Source organism: Trachurus trachurus (assembly GCF_905171665.1).
Source record: "Trachurus trachurus genome assembly, chromosome: 18".
Lineage (NCBI taxonomy): Eukaryota > Metazoa > Chordata > Actinopteri > Carangiformes > Carangidae > Trachurus > Trachurus trachurus.
In genome coordinates this window covers 5,465,982-5,481,714 of record NC_139909.1, presented here as the reverse complement: position 1 = coordinate 5,481,714, position 15,733 = coordinate 5,465,982, and the positions used below count along the sequence as shown (strand labels likewise).

Genomic DNA, 15,733 nt, shown 5'->3' with positions numbered 1-15,733 from the left:
TGGATAACGAGAGACGGTGTAGCTCATAAATACTACTTACTTATCTTATCATCTCACAGAAGGAGGAACCAATGTAGCTTGGAATCACACATTCATTACTTCCTCTTAGTACATAGATGTATCTATACACATTTTGTTATCAGTGCTTAACAGAAACAACAAAGGAAATGAAAACACACTTATTACAACAAGGAAACAAACAGATCATAGAAACAGAGGTTAATGGATTTAAGTTACACAAAAATGTTGAAAGAATTGACGAAAAAAGTCAGTTCAGGTGTGTTTGTTACAATCATCAATGAAAAACATTTCTGTACAACAAATTCTAACAACTTCATACCTTGATTTAGATGTCTACTGTATACTGAAAAAATAAATATGTAGTTTTACTTATATTGTAGACATATGCTAAATAAACTAAAGCCAAAGTCTCTTAGTATACATCCATACCATGTACAGTACAATACAGTCCAAAATTCTGAGAGTTTAAACACAGATATGTGAAAAATGAAAAACAGATATGAAATATAACTAGAAAAAGATAGCATTTCCTGAAGAAAATGCGTGTGAATGCTGAAAGCAGCTGAACGCTGTTGCTGAATGAGCTGAAGAAATTGTTAAAACAATGCTGAGTTAGCTGAAGAAACTGCTTAGGCAATGTTGAAAAAGGCCACTCTTATCTTTCAAAAGCTTGAACTCCTTAAAATATGGGTGTGTGAGTTTTATTGAAGGACAGTCTCAAGAAACAGTTCAGTTTCCATAAATGGAAATGTTTCATTCAAACCACATTTTTCTGCTTTGCATCAGATGCTATTGTAATCGTGCTCAGTTAGTAAGTTGTCAATCTGTTGAATGTTTAGATGCACCAATGTGCCCAATACTTGGTAAAAAACATATGAGGAAATGAGAAGAGGAGAAATTCTGTATTAAACATCAGCAGATATATATATATATATATGTATATATATATATATATATATATATATATATATATATATATATATATATATATATATATATATATATATATATATATATATATATATATATATATATTTTTTTTTTTTTTTTTTTTTTTTTTTTTTTTTTTTTTTGATCAAGAAAAACAGGAAAGCTTTTTTCTTGCCGAACATGACTTGCAGATAAAGTCCTAACACATTTCTCAAAAGTACCAGCTCAGTGTGAGGCCAAACTCAGAGGTGTAAAAATGTTGCACCAGCTTTTACTGTATGCATTCTCTTCTAAAAATGATCAGACCCAGTTACACTATTTAGACGAAAAGTTGATGAATTAATTTGATGGCGTAGTTTTTCTCCAAATGGATGAAAATAAATATGAGAATTAATACTGTCAAGTGACAAGCAAGTTAATCAAATAGAAGTTAAAAAATATGTTGCATGAGACTGAAAAAATAGTACAATGTTTTTATGTTTTCTGGATGCATCCAAAGCCTTTGACAAAGTCAATCATGGAAAGCTGTTTGTCAAATTGCAGGAGCGCGGTGTTCCACCGTACATGATTAGAATATTGCATGTACATCAAAATATGCATGTTAGATGGGGTACAAGTTTATCTGCACCCTTCCTTGTAGCTAATGGTGTGAGACAAGGAGGAATCTTATCACCTGTCCTCTTCAATCTGTATTTGGATGATCTGTCTAGACAGTTGAACCAGTGCAGGACTGGATGCATAGTGGGAGACAGACAGACTCATTAATCACTTGGTTTATGCTGATGACTTGGGCATTATATCGCCCTCTAGTGTTGGGCTACAGCAACTGCTGAGAATCTGTTCTTGTCATAGTATGCAGTTTGATATTGTGTTTAATTCAGCAAAAAGTGTGATTATGATTGTAAAAACAAAGGAGGATAGGAATACACAATTCCCCTCCTTTTTCTTAGCTGGTCAAGCACTTGGTGTTGTGAAAAAAGTTAAATATCTGGGCCACATAATCAGAGAAGATCTATGTGATGATGATGACGTTCAACGTCAGTGTTGTAAACTCTATGCACAGGCCAATATGCTTAAAAGGAAATTCAATAAGTGTACAGAGGATGTAAAGATAGCCCTGTTCAGATCATATTGTACTACACTGTACACAGCACACTTGTGGTGCAAGTACAGTGCTGCAAAAATGAGAAAACTGTTGGTAGCTTACAATGATGCATTTTGAATATTACTTAGCCGCCCAAGATGGACAAGCGCGAGTCATACTGTATGTTTGTATCTTGTAATGTATCCACCTTTCATGCTCTTTTAAGAAATGACATGTACAGGTTCAGGTGTCGACTTAACCAGTCAAGCAATAGCATCATAGTTGCACTAGCTACACACAGTGATACAAAATACTTGTCAGGTCTTTGGAGACACTGGAACAGGTGTCTGTATGTGTTTTAAATTTATGATGGTGTTTTTTATCTTGTATTGTATGTGTTTTTGTATTGTCTCCCCATAATGGACCTGAGTCCGTAATAAAAGATTATCTATCTATCTATCTATCAATACTATGTGCACTTTTTATGTGTATGTGTACACTATGTGCACCCTAAATTGCATAATGTGTATGTGAATGTGAATATGCGTATTTGTATGAAGTATGACATGTTTTTAGGAGGTAGCTGTGTTATCACCCGCGCCCAAGACAAATTTCCTGTCAAGGACAAATAAAGTTAATCTTAAAGCAGATATCAGTGGAATGTTTTTGTTAATATAAGTCCTAAATAGTCCTATTTTCCGTCAGCAATCACTTACATGAAGTATTTCAGCCTAAACACGAGTCTCTCCGTCACTCTGCTCTGCTGTAACCCGAGGAGAAAATTTTCCTTGTGGGATACAAGTGTTATCCAATGAGGAGAGAGAACGGCATGAAGGGCTGTGTGTGCAGCCAAGGGATGCGCGTGAATGTGGTGACGTAGCACGAGGACCAATTGATGCCTGACAAGGGCGGGGGCTGCTAACTCATGGTGCGTTCAAAGAAACTCGTACTTTGTGTTTTTCCTTCCTGTGAAGTCATACCAGTTCGATCTGGTACGAGTTCACGGGTCGGAAGTTACGAGTGGCCGTTATAGGGAACTTTCACAGACAACAGGATGGTAAAAACACGAGCTACGGGTTACCTGGAACGCTACCAAGTCGTAGTTGTGACTTGAAGCTGTAACTTACGGTTTCAAAAGCCTGCCTTGAACGCAGCATTAGCCGAAACGGCCGTGAAGCTGATATCTGCTTTAATCTTAACATTGACTTGAGAATTGCTAACTAAAGTTTTGTACCTTCTATTATTATATATTGAGGTGTTAAAGATCAACAACTTCCAAAACTTCCCAAACAAACAGTCAGAGTCAGATTGTTTCAATGCTTCACACGTTTAATTTTCAGACAAGAAAGAATAGTTCATTGTGCAGAGTAAAGTTGTGCTTAAAGCTTTTCTTTCCATAACACCTTCGGTTTATTACAGGCAGAGCCCATCCACCTCCTGTTTATGTCACTTGTTGCTTCCTTCCTTAAGTAGCGTTACAGCGATAAAGCAGAAATATAAGATGTGAAATAGATCATAGAGACTTCAGGTCATTGAGGATAATGACAGGGACTCAGTACAGGAATCCATTGGTTTTCTTGACGCAGATGAACGGGAGACGTCTGTTACACTGCACATCATCCCAGCACTTCTCACCTGTTAACAACAAACACACACGAGTCAGTCAGTGCTGCACAAAGCATCACATGAAACTAGAAGAAGACGAGAAACAATGGGTTTGGTTCTGTATCTCACTGTTCAGAGACAATTGGTATCAATATCAAATTGACATTAGATCAATTTCTAAAAAAAAATCACATTGTAGTCATTTAAACCACTCATACACAATAAAAACTGAAATAGTGTATTGAATTACCTGAATAATTCATTTGCAAACAATCCTGTCTGTGGTTGTTAGGTTCTCCTTCGCACCAGCTTGAATAGTGGAACGAACTTCCATCACTCCACAACCAAACCTTCTCCTAGACAGCAGTTAAAGAGATTATGTGTTTTAGACAAAGTATTTCAACAACTCATTTTTGTACATTAATGAATGAAATACCTCTTGTGCGTCAGAGCCTCCGATCCATGTTTCTTTTTGCTCATGAGAAGAGCTCATGACCAGCATCTGCAGCTGATGGTATTCCTCGGCGCTGTGCACCGACGCCAGGTTTGCACCCATGGACTCACAGTTTCTCTACAATGTAGAAAGTCACAGAAAGATTGTAAAACTAGACACTTGTTAATCTAACTGTCAGATTGAAACAAACGGAATAACCACAATTACCTCGGCTTTAGCCCAAGACAAGCGTTTTGGAATGTAGCGGAAACAGCGACCATTGAACAGAGACCAACCACCAGAACAAGAGATGGACCTCTTGACCAGGTGTCTCTCCACTGAGGATGAATCAATAACAGTTGAGTTTCAAGTTATATTTTAGATTGTCTTCCCTTTATTGATTGAAAAAAACACACACATCATTAAGGGTTAACGTATGTAGATGAGTAACCCTGCAGGTTATTTTGGACTAGAGCACTGGAATAAGAGAGTAACGACACCACCATTGACTCCCGTGGTAAGGGTTTTGCGCCCCCGAGTGGCAGCATATTGCAAAAGTGCCCAGAAAACTCATTCACTCCAATGTATGTGTGTTGCCCACTTGCTTGTAAATTGATGAAAACGGCCATGTTTTTGTTTTTAGTGTCTTGGTCATATCAGATTACACTTACAATTTGTTTATAAATATAACATGTAGATTGAAACATTTATGTAGAAAACTGTTGTTGTTTTTTGTTTTTTACTCACCTATGTGTTAATGTTTATCTGTAAGGGGTCCACGATGATGCTATTAATGTGGGTGATCTATAAATGTCCTTAAATTATTGAAAATACCGCACTTGCTCATTCACCAACAATGCAGAGTTGTCAGTTCTTGGGCGCTTTTGCAATACCCATGTTCCTCCATCAGGAGGCGCTTCCATTGGACCAATGCGTGTCATTGTTCTTATTTGGACTAGATTAGAATACAATACAATACATATATTTATTTATCCCAGAGGGTAATTAACTTTTGCATCTACCATTATTATATACAATATTCATTTGTTCAACACATTCATTAATTAGTTCAAAGTCAAATCCCAGTACAGAAACAGCATACATGATCATATAATGCAAAAAATGGATAAATAATTAAATAAGCAAGAAGTTAATTTAAGGGAGCAGTCGTCAAGAAAACACGAAATCATAGATAGAAATAAATAAATGATTCAGAAAGGTGAATAAAATGGTGCAGGTTTAAAAACCTAATGGCACAAGGGATAAAAGACGTGGAAAGATGCTTTTCTAGACTTCCTGTAGTACTGAAGAGGATTAGGTAAAAAATAAAAAGTGTGTTATGACTTGAAACTCAGAATTCTGACTTTAAAAAAAAAAAAAAAAAAAATCTGAGTTTAAAGTCAGAACTAGATCCTCTTCCATACGTACTGTAGAAACCAATACGCAAAAATGTAATTATTAAGATTAATCATTGTTCAAGTATAACATTGGAACCTTTTTAAAAACCAATTGCAGAAAAAACAACTTGATTAACAGAGTTTGCCAGTTTTTGCTTTTTCAGTAACATCACATTTTCATCAAAATCTAAAAGAATACCCACTGACCTTGATCGCTTTTGGCGATTTCCTGTGGAAGAGCTGGGAAGATTTCAAACACAAGTTATTTTATTTTTTCATTTGTTTCATCACAGACAAATACAGAAACATCATCTTTGTCTTTTTGGTGCAATGCTCAGAACGACTTACCCACAGCTGTAGTCAGTGCCATCATGGCACAGACAAGAAGACACACAGTCAGCATCTTCATGTTTGGATAACGAGAGACGGTGTAGCTCATAAATACTACTTACTTATCTAATCATCTCACAAAATCAGGAACCAATGTAGCTTGGAATCACACATTCATTACTTCCTCTTAGTACATAGATGTATCTATACACATTTTGTCATCAGTGCTTAACAGAAACAACAAAGGAAATGATGAAAACACACTTATTACAACAAGGAAACAAACAGATCATAGAAACAGAGGTTAATGGATTTAAGTTACACAAAAATGTTGAAAGAATTGACGAAAAAAGTCAGTTCAGGTGTGTTTGTTACAATCATCAATGAAAAACATTTCTGTACAACAAATTCTAACAACTTCATACCTTGATTTAGATGTCTACTGTATACTGAAAAAATAAATATGTAGTTTTACTTATATTGTAGACATATGCTAAATAAACTAAAGCCAAAGTCTCTTAGTATACATCCATACCATGTACAGTACAATACAGTCCAAAATTCTGAGAGTTTAAACACAGATATGTGAAAAATGAAAAACAGATATGAAATATAACTAGAAAAAGATAGCATTTCCTGAAGAAAATGTGTGTGAATGCTGAAAGCAGCTGAACGCTGTTGCTGAATGAGCTGAAGAAATTGTTGAGGGTTGGTTTTTCTACTTTTACAAAATGGCTTCTTTAACTCCTCTTTCAAACCATCTGTCCTCTCTGTCTAGGATTTGAACATTGCTGTCCTCAAAGGAGTGGGCTTTCTCCTTGAGATGTAAATGGACAGCAGAGTCCAGTCCTGAGGAGTTTGCTCTCCTGTGTTGGGCCATGCGTTTATGCAGTGGTTGTTTTGTTTCTCCAATGTAGAGGTCTTTGCATTCCTCGTTGCATTGGACTGCATACACCAGATTGCTTTTGTGGGTGTGTGGTGTTCTGTCCTTGGGATGTACCAGTCTCTGTCTGAGTGTGTTGCTGGGTTTGAAATACACAGGGATACGGTGTTTGTTAAAGATCCTCCTGAGTTTTTCTGATACTCCAGACACATATGGAATGACTATGTTTTTTCTCTTGATTTGTCTTTCTTTCTCAACCACTTTGCTGGTTTTCTTTCTGGAAGCAGCTGCAGTTTTCACAAAGGTCCAGTTAGGGTAACCACAAGTTGTGAGGGCGCCTCTCAGGTGCTTGTGTTCTGCCCCTTGGGCCTGTGAGCTGGTGGGCACGTTATCAGCTCTGTGTTGCAAAGTTCTGATAACACCAAGCTTATGTTCCAGAGGGTGGTGAGAGTCGAAAAGTAGATATTGGTCTGTATGTGTGGGTTTTCTGTATACCCCAATGTGGAGGCTCCTGTCCTTTTTCATATGGACGTCACAATCTAAGAAAGGCAGACTATTGTCCTTGACATCCTCTCTGGTGAACTTGATGTTTTTGTCCACTGAGTTAATGTGTTCGGTAAAATTTGTGTCTTAAAATTTAAGTGTCTGCGAATCAAAGGGGATACATGTTTATTTTATCAGCCCTTTGTCATTTTTTGATTGTTTGGTTTCATCTATTTTTAAATCTGTATCCTTTAAAAAGAAGACATTTCAAGAAAAGTTTAATCTAAATAATAGGCTAATTCTAATAAGCAGGTCTGCATTATCCAGTGTGAAGGACTTTAGTGTTATAATTGGGTTAAATGTGAATGAAGGATAAAATAAGATGCAGATTGTTTTGCACTACAATCAATGCTGCTTATTTGTTGTCTACACATTTTTTTATATTGCATTTTATATTGCTATTTATTATGTATAGGTTTATCCTTTTATTTCACTGTGTTGTTATTGTCACTGTGTGTAATGCTGCTGCTGCATTGTAATTTCCCATCTTGGGATCAAAGTATCTGTCTGTATCTGTCTATCTAAGATGGGCTCTGAGTTTGAGATTAGAGTTCACACTGTAGCATTTAACCAGGTGACTGAGCCAGATAAAATGTCTCTGATGAAGTCTGATAATAGATGGTCATAAATGTAAACGGGAAGAAATCTGAAGTGGCGCCTTAGTGGTAATGGAAAAGTCCTTTTAAAGTCTGTTACACTGGGTGATACAGTATCAGTGAGCTCACTGGGTTTTTAATTATGTTGCAATAATCAAAGCGTCACAGGTGATACAGTAGGAGTGGGGTGGAGCGAGGAGAAAGAGAAAGTCATGTCCAATTGCCCTTGTTATCTACTGTATTTGTCATAGCGCGTTAAAGAACCCCAGTCGACTGTGCCTCATCTGGTTTCTCTGAGCCGTGGTGGATTGTTAAATCTTTATTCAGTGGAAATGAGGAGCTTCTTTTTGTTGTCGATCGTTGTTGTGTTTATATCTGCGCCAGTGCCTGATGCCTCAGGTAGGTCAATGTCCTTCTCTGATCTTTCATCAGCTTTTCCTTAGTCAAATTATTGCTCTTTTTAAGTATTGTTGCTTTTTTATGTTTGAAGGCATTTATTAGTGTCATGGTTTAACATCTTCTTTAAACACTACACAATCATGTTGCCCAACTAGTTTGTTGAGAGGTGCTTTTTGAGTTTAACCAGTTGTCACAGTGGTTTAGCCAGTATTTAGTGGTTTTAATCTCGGTTTCTCTCTCTCACACACACACATTTGGATTAGATTTGACTGAAGATTGTGTCCGAATTAAAATCAATCCCTCAGACCTTGTAGTTTAAATCAATAACATGTTCAGTGGTGTTACAACATATTAAATGTAATGTTTGTTTCTTCAGAAGAACCAGTGGTGAAATGTGAAGGACCAGTTCAAGCAGCAGTCGGTGATGATGTGATTTTCTCCTGCTCTCTTCAACATCCACACAATACGAAACCAGCAAGAGTGGAGTGGAAATTCAACAAAACCACAGTGCATATTTATAAAGGTGAAGGGCACAATCTGCAGGGCCAAGATGAGAACTACAAAAACAGAACATTTATGTCTGACACTGAACTAGTCAAAGGAAACGTTTCACTGAAGCTGACCAATGTGACAGAAAAGGATCAAGGAATCTACACTTGTGAGGTTTTTGTGTCCAAGCTGTATACAAATGACAGTATTCACCTCTCTGTTTACCTCTCTGTTGGTGAGTACATCCAACCTTTCAGACAGGAGAGAACTGTAAAATATTATTACTGTAAAATGTTAAAGATCATTAGGTACATAAGCACAAAATGCTCATTATTTTACACTTTTCAACAGATCTAGGGAATAACTCCAACCGAACTGGTCCTTGTAAGTAAATCTTCATTTACTTTTACATCTTTTCACACAAACACACACACACACACACACACACACACACACACACACACCTGCAGATTTAACTTTGATGATCACTGTTCAGGCTCCATCAGCTTGTTGAGATGTGTGTTAGTCCTGTTTTTGTCTTTTATTATTATTTACTTTGATCATTGTAGATTGAGGAGAAATACTGTATGGTTAATTATTGTGCTGGTTTCCATTGAAAATAAGGATTATACATTAAGAATTCATCCAATTGTGTGTGAGTTTGAATTTTAGCCACTGAGCAGGAAAAGTGGTTGTGGAAAATGGATGAGTAGTATCTATTATATCTATCTATATTAGAAGTCCAAGCTGAAGAAAAAATGCATATCATTTCTTTCAGGGGAAACTACACCCTACATAATTGGCATCAGCAGCATCATTGTCATCGCCATCATCATCGGTGGCCTTATAATTTACTGTAGAAGATCCAGTAAGTAACAATTTTCTCGTCTTCATTTACCTACGTTTTTTTCTAAATAGCCAAATATCTGCTACTTTTATTTGCCTAACATACCTTCACAGAAAAGTTCAACGGCTGTAGAATCAGTTTTTCTCTTTTTTTTCCATATTTAGTTCAACAAGAATCTCCTCCAATACCTCCACCACTCAAACTAAGTTACAGTACACCCTAGAGGCTAACTAGAGGCTTATATCAAACATATATACATATATATATATAACCATTTCAGGTTAACTGCTGTGTGAAATCTTGAGTGACAGCTACAAAGTGTTTTCTGAGTTCGTCATGACCTTTGGCTTCACCTTGAGTCGCAGTGAATGTTTGTTCTGACAAAAGTTTCACTTCCTCTGACTGAGTCATAGCAATTTCCTTTTTTAACACATGGTGGCAGTAGGCATGGATGCAAATAATTAGAATAGAGACTGCATCATTTAAACACATTGACTGGAAAATTTTCATCTGAACGGGCACATTTAGGAAGAAATTTCTTCCCAATCATGATGGTGGTTATGGTTAATGCCGGTTGAAGGAAGAAGGAGAAACTGCTGCTGCAGCTTCATTACAGAGAAAACCAGAAACAACAGGAACATTTGCAGCACACGATACAGGTCCACTTAGATCAAAAAAGCTGCTTTTTCTACTGTTTTCAACTCATCTGACTGTTTGATGCATGTACACACATGTTTTAATCTGATTACTTTATTTAGCGTCTATGTAAACATAGACGTTGGAATTTCTGATCAGAATGATTATACTGTAATCAGATGCACATAAACGTGGCTAGAGTTGGATGTCTGCACAGCGTTAGACTGAGGTGGTGGAGGTGATGCGTCCTCATGTGGCCCTGACTCTGAATCTGAATCTGAATCTGAATCTGACTGGGTCAAAGAGCAGAAAATCAGGTGGTTCTGTTTGTTTTTGTTTCTTTAGGTCTAAGAAAAGGTCGGACAGATCCAACTGCAGCTACACCTCAGGTTAACATCAATCTGCTCACTGAAGGACAAAACAGAAGTTGATCCCCTCAACAGCACTGAAGCCACAAAACCTGGATGACTGAGGTTTATCAGACAGAAACAACTGGACTCTGTGAAGCAGCTTCTCTTCTCTTCTCTGTTTCTGTGGCCCTGGTTGCCGGCCTGCAGGATGCCTGCTGTCCCTCCTACTCCCAACACATCAACCAAATTACCACCTGGTTTGAGAACAGCTTCCTTGACCTTAATGTCAGTAAAACCAAGGAGATGTGTTTGGGAGAGAGGGCAGGAGCAGAATGCACAGGGTCTATCTTCAGGCCTGTTGGCATGAGAGGGGAGGATGTGGTGCAGGTCAGTGAGTTTAAATATCTTGGCACAACCATAGACAACAACCTCACCTTTCAGGGAAATGCAGACAACATTTACAAAAAAGCTAGACAGCGGCTGCATCTTCTTAGACAATTAAAAAGCTTTAATGCCAGTAAACAAACCCTGACCATGGTCTACCGGTCACTCACTGAGAGTGTTCTCTCCTTTAATATCATCTCCTGGTATGGGAACCTCTCAGTCAGACACAGGAACAAGTTGGCCCAGGTAGTTAACCAGGCCAGTAAGATAATAGGAGACAAGCAAATTCAGCTCAAGGAAATATACAATCGTTCTATGGCCAAAAAAGCCATTCAGATTTACAATGACACCACCCACCCTCTCAACTCCGCTTTTGTTTTGATGCCATCAGGAAGGAGGCTCAGAGTTCCCTTGGCTAAAAAAGCAGGGTACAAAAAGTCATTTGTGCCGTCTGCAGTAGAGATCTTGAACCAGAGCATTTTCAGGTGAACTTTGAGCTACAGTGAAACCGCAGATGCTGTATGATATTGTAATGTTGTATTTCATGTGTTATTGTATTTCATGTGTTTATTTGTGTTTATTTGTTACTGTGCTGGATGTGTCCAGCTGTTGTTGTTGGCTGACTGCCAGGATGCCAAAGGCAAATTTCCACTGTGTTTTTAAGACCACTGGACAATAAAGTCTTCTTATCTTCTTATCTTATCTTCATCATGGTAACCATAGTAACTGGACCCAGTTTGTTCATCTGCCCCACATTATATATAGTTGCTCCTGGACGTCATCTTTGATTCTGCCGTCTTGTTTACAGCTGCCGACTCATCACTCCCCCTATATTATAACTAGTGCTGACTGTGCATTGTGTAAATTCATGACTCATGAAGAATCCTTGTTTTAATGGAAGACTTGGAAGACGTTATTCTGATTTGAACATGATGTCATGAGCTACTTTTGTGTCCTTAAGTTACGTTTTTTTGTTTGTTTTTTAAACATTGTTTAAAGCAGCGGTTCCTTTTCCTCTTTTCTCCATTTTGATAAAAAATTTAATCACCCCTTTTTGTTCTACTCTACTTACAAATAAAATGTATTATTACTATATAATCCTCTTGAATACCATGTTTTACATCTTGTGAAGTTTTGTTTTTTGAGACATAAAGTTGTTCCTCTTCACACCAGTATCTGTTGTTTCATCACTGGTCTTTGTGTTTTTATGATCTTTATTATCTTCATCAGCTGAATCCTGACCTCAGACCTCATGTGTGAGGTCTTCTGGGCTCCAACTAATGTTTAGTCGTCACATCTGCCACATTAACATTTAGTGGTCAAGACAAAACACACACGCTGACACTCTCACACGTGGAAACAAGCACTCCAGATACATGATATGTTGCTCGATAACATCTGGATGTATAAATAAACCACGTGATTTGGCCTCATGACAGAGACACCGGCAGACACGGACAAAAACATTTCATACAAAATCGAGATCAAGATCAAGATCAAGTCAACCACAAATAGCCACAAAAAGTCACATGTCTTTCATGCAAGTGGCAACTTGGCAATGTGGTGAAAAGTGGGCTGATGTGTCTAGTTCTTAATCTGTAGTTCCTCTTTCAATTGTATCTGGTAAAGGAAACAGTTGAGGTTCCTGTAACTATGCCTCCAATTGATCATGTGTCCTGGCTACTTGGCCAAGAGGATGTCCCTTTGGGTGACTGGCAAGCGCGCATGACTCTTTCCCGAGAGGTGTGGGTTCAATCCCCGCCCGGGCCCTCTTCACCTTACCACACACTGATAAATGTTTGTTTAGGACACGAGAAAATCTGTAAAGATCAAAGCTCCGTTCACATTGAATTTTGGGGAGCATTTACCAGTGCCATTTGACCATGGTTTGATTTACAAAACATATAATACACAAAGTGACTCAGATTCTCTAACGCAGTGATAACATCTGTCATTTTTCAGTGGTCAAACAAATAGTTTTCCTCATTTGATGCATCATTATTCTTAAAATATGACCTTATCTAGTACAATATCCATTCATATCTCATTTTAAGGTCTAATATGTATTTAGTTGCTCTGACCACTTTCTCTTTCTCTCGCTGTGTTTGCCTGACAAGTGTTGACATTCTGTCCCTGTTTCAGACACATCCTCATTTCACTTCCTTAAATCTGTACAGATTCAAGTCAAACCCAGTCAGTGTGAGGATCAGCTCGGCGTTCTTAGGTTTGTATCAATCTTATACATTATATAGCTCTATTCTTCTATGTTATGTATTGAAATGATTTCTAACATATTTTCAATCGTTTTCAAAGCAATAGTTCTGTACATGTGTCTCATCTGTCAACTGACTAAATGGTTAATTTCAGTTTTACTTAAATTTCAGTGGCAACACATCATGTGAACCTTTTTTTAACACGATAGAAATGAACTGGTTAGGTCTTTGACAAGCATCTTATTTTAAAAAAGAAGAAAGTAAAACACTAACTCAGACATTTAGATCGATGTTGTAATTTCTCTTGTCTTATAAGACACTCACCAGACAGTTACTGTATTGTTTCATCATTGATTTCAAAAGTTTGTCCATAAACTTCCCCTGGGAAGTTACATGATATGTTAAGAGCAAAACAAGTCAGTCAAAACCTCATGACACAAAGGCTTCTGTGTTTATTTTTATAGCCAAAACTTGAGTAAGTCTCTGCTTCCATTTTACAACTTTTTTTTTCTATTTTCAGAAACTGAATTCAGACATCAATTATGGATCCTTAATGATCAATGATGGATTCTACTTGCGTCATTTTCCCTCTCAGTGTTGTCCATCTTCTTCTTCTGCAGTCATTTGGAGGTAAATCTACATCTCTAAAACTTTACAACTACCATTTGATTTTATTCTCCGGTATAATTAAACCTATAAATCTTTAGTTATCCGATAGCCTCTATAAGAAAGCTCTCTATATAACAAAATCTTTAGGTATCCACTAAGGACACTGTCATACAATTGTACAAGACTAAACCATCTTAAATCGCTTTGTATTTTTTAATTTTGCTCTATATTTTTATGAATTTTTATAATTTATACAGTTAAGTTTTATTTGTATAGCATCATGATACGCAGAACATTATCTAGAATCACTTTACACTTAACACTTTAGATACTGTGTTTGTTTGTTCTTTCATCTACAGCCCAGTCAAAGTTGGTTTGTTCACATCAACCAATCATAGCCTTTGTTGGTGGTGATGTCATTCTACCATGTCACCTTGAACCTCCCATCAGTGCTGCCAACTGGAGACTGGAGTGGACCAAACCTGGTTTGGACCCAAAGTACGTCCACGTCCATGAAGATGGACGACTGCAGTTTAAGATTCAAAACCCAATTTATTTTCCACGAACTCGAGTGTTTGTGGAAGAACTGGAACGAGGAAACGTCTCCATGAAAATCTCCACTTTGAAACTCACTGATGAAGGAAAATACAGATGTTACATTGAGTCAGTGCAGGAAGAAGCTTCTGTCCATCTCATTGTTGGTGAGTACGACTCTGTGTTGAGTCACTGAGCTGAACTGACAAACATCTCGATATGTAAAAGATACTTTTCTCCTCTTGTCCCCAGGTTCAGTCTCCTCACCCGTCATACAGATTGTTGCCAACACCAGGGGCTCCTTGTTGTTACAGTGTGAGTCTAAAGGCTGGTATCCAGAGCCTGAGCTGCTGTGGCTGGACGCTGAGGGAAAGCTGCTCTCTGCTGGACCTACAAAGACGGTCAGAGGTCATGATGACCTCTACACTGTCAGCAGCAGAGTGACTGTGGAGAAGAGACACAAGACCAACAACTTCACCTGTAGAGTCCAACATAAGACCATCAACCAGACCAGAGACACTCAGATTCACATCACAGGTAGAAATCTTCACAACCTTCTCCACTGGTTCTGTTAATGTCCAAGACACTTTTCTGTATAAACACTGAGCTGCTCTGTGCTCCATCGTTTCAGGTGATCTCATCAAGGACAAACCTAAAATCCTTGATATGATACTTGTGTCTATGTTCCTGCTCCTCCATGTTGTTTTGATTGTGAGCATCTTCTGGTGGTGCCGTCTATGTAGGTCCACGCCTGAGGAGGAAAAACGAGAAACCCCAACTGAAATGACTTAACTAAATATAGAGGAAACATGAGAACACAGTTGACACTGAACAGACACATGCACTGATCTTTTTAGACTCTAAACATGAATAATATTTAAATATATAGCTTACCTACATTTCTAAATGTTAATGGTTGTTGAAATGAAGTGTTGTCCAGAACCATGTAGCCGTCACAAAGCTTTAGAGGAAGACTGTCATCGTCTGTGTGGAGGTCGAATTCATGCTGGACTCCAATTCAGACCTTGTGTCCTGATCCACAACCACTAGAGGGAGCGTCCTTAAACCTCATCTCAAGTGGTTCCACTGATGTCCTCATACACTTTTCTATATAAACTCTGAGCTGCTCTGTGCTCCGTCATTTCAGGTGATCTCACCGAGGACAAACCTGAAATCCTTTATGTGATAACTCAGCATGTGATCTTGCTCTCCGCCTTTGTTCTTTTTTTTATCATGTTCTGATGCTGCCATTTATATTTGTACAAAAGATGCACATATGACAAACAAAAACCAAAGAAATATTCACTGCTGTCTATTGCCACCTACTGGTGACATGGCTGTACTGCAAGTGCACATATTTTGAAAATACACGTCACAGCAGCTCCTCTTTATTATTAACTCATTGAGTGCCATTGACGTCTATGGACGTCAATCAAAATCCAACGCTTGA

At 37.8% G+C, this 15,733-nt stretch overlaps 1 protein-coding gene and 1 long non-coding RNA gene across 2 annotated transcripts; one reads left to right on the top strand and one right to left on the bottom strand.

Moving 5' to 3' along the window:
* Nucleotides 1-3,505: 3,505 nt before the first annotated feature.
* LOC311002136 (ladderlectin-like) lies at nucleotides 3,506-5,879 on the bottom strand (the record flags this gene model as incomplete). The annotated part of the gene is made up of 6 exons (XM_083993381.1): nucleotides 3,506-3,670; nucleotides 3,891-3,996; nucleotides 4,077-4,211; nucleotides 4,302-4,411; nucleotides 5,678-5,710; nucleotides 5,819-5,879. 6 exons carry the CDS (start codon nucleotides 5,877-5,879, stop codon nucleotides 3,588-3,590), a joined length of 528 nt encoding a protein of 175 aa, XP_083849507.1. The 3' UTR covers nucleotides 3,506-3,587.
* Nucleotides 5,880-13,109: 7,230 nt separating this feature from the next.
* On the top strand, nucleotides 13,110-14,367 carry LOC311001715. Its single transcript, XR_014596196.1, has 3 exons — nucleotides 13,110-13,151; nucleotides 13,661-13,770; nucleotides 14,109-14,367. It is a non-coding gene; the product is annotated as an uncharacterized lncRNA (long non-coding RNA).
* Nucleotides 14,368-15,733: the final 1,366 nt, after the last annotated feature.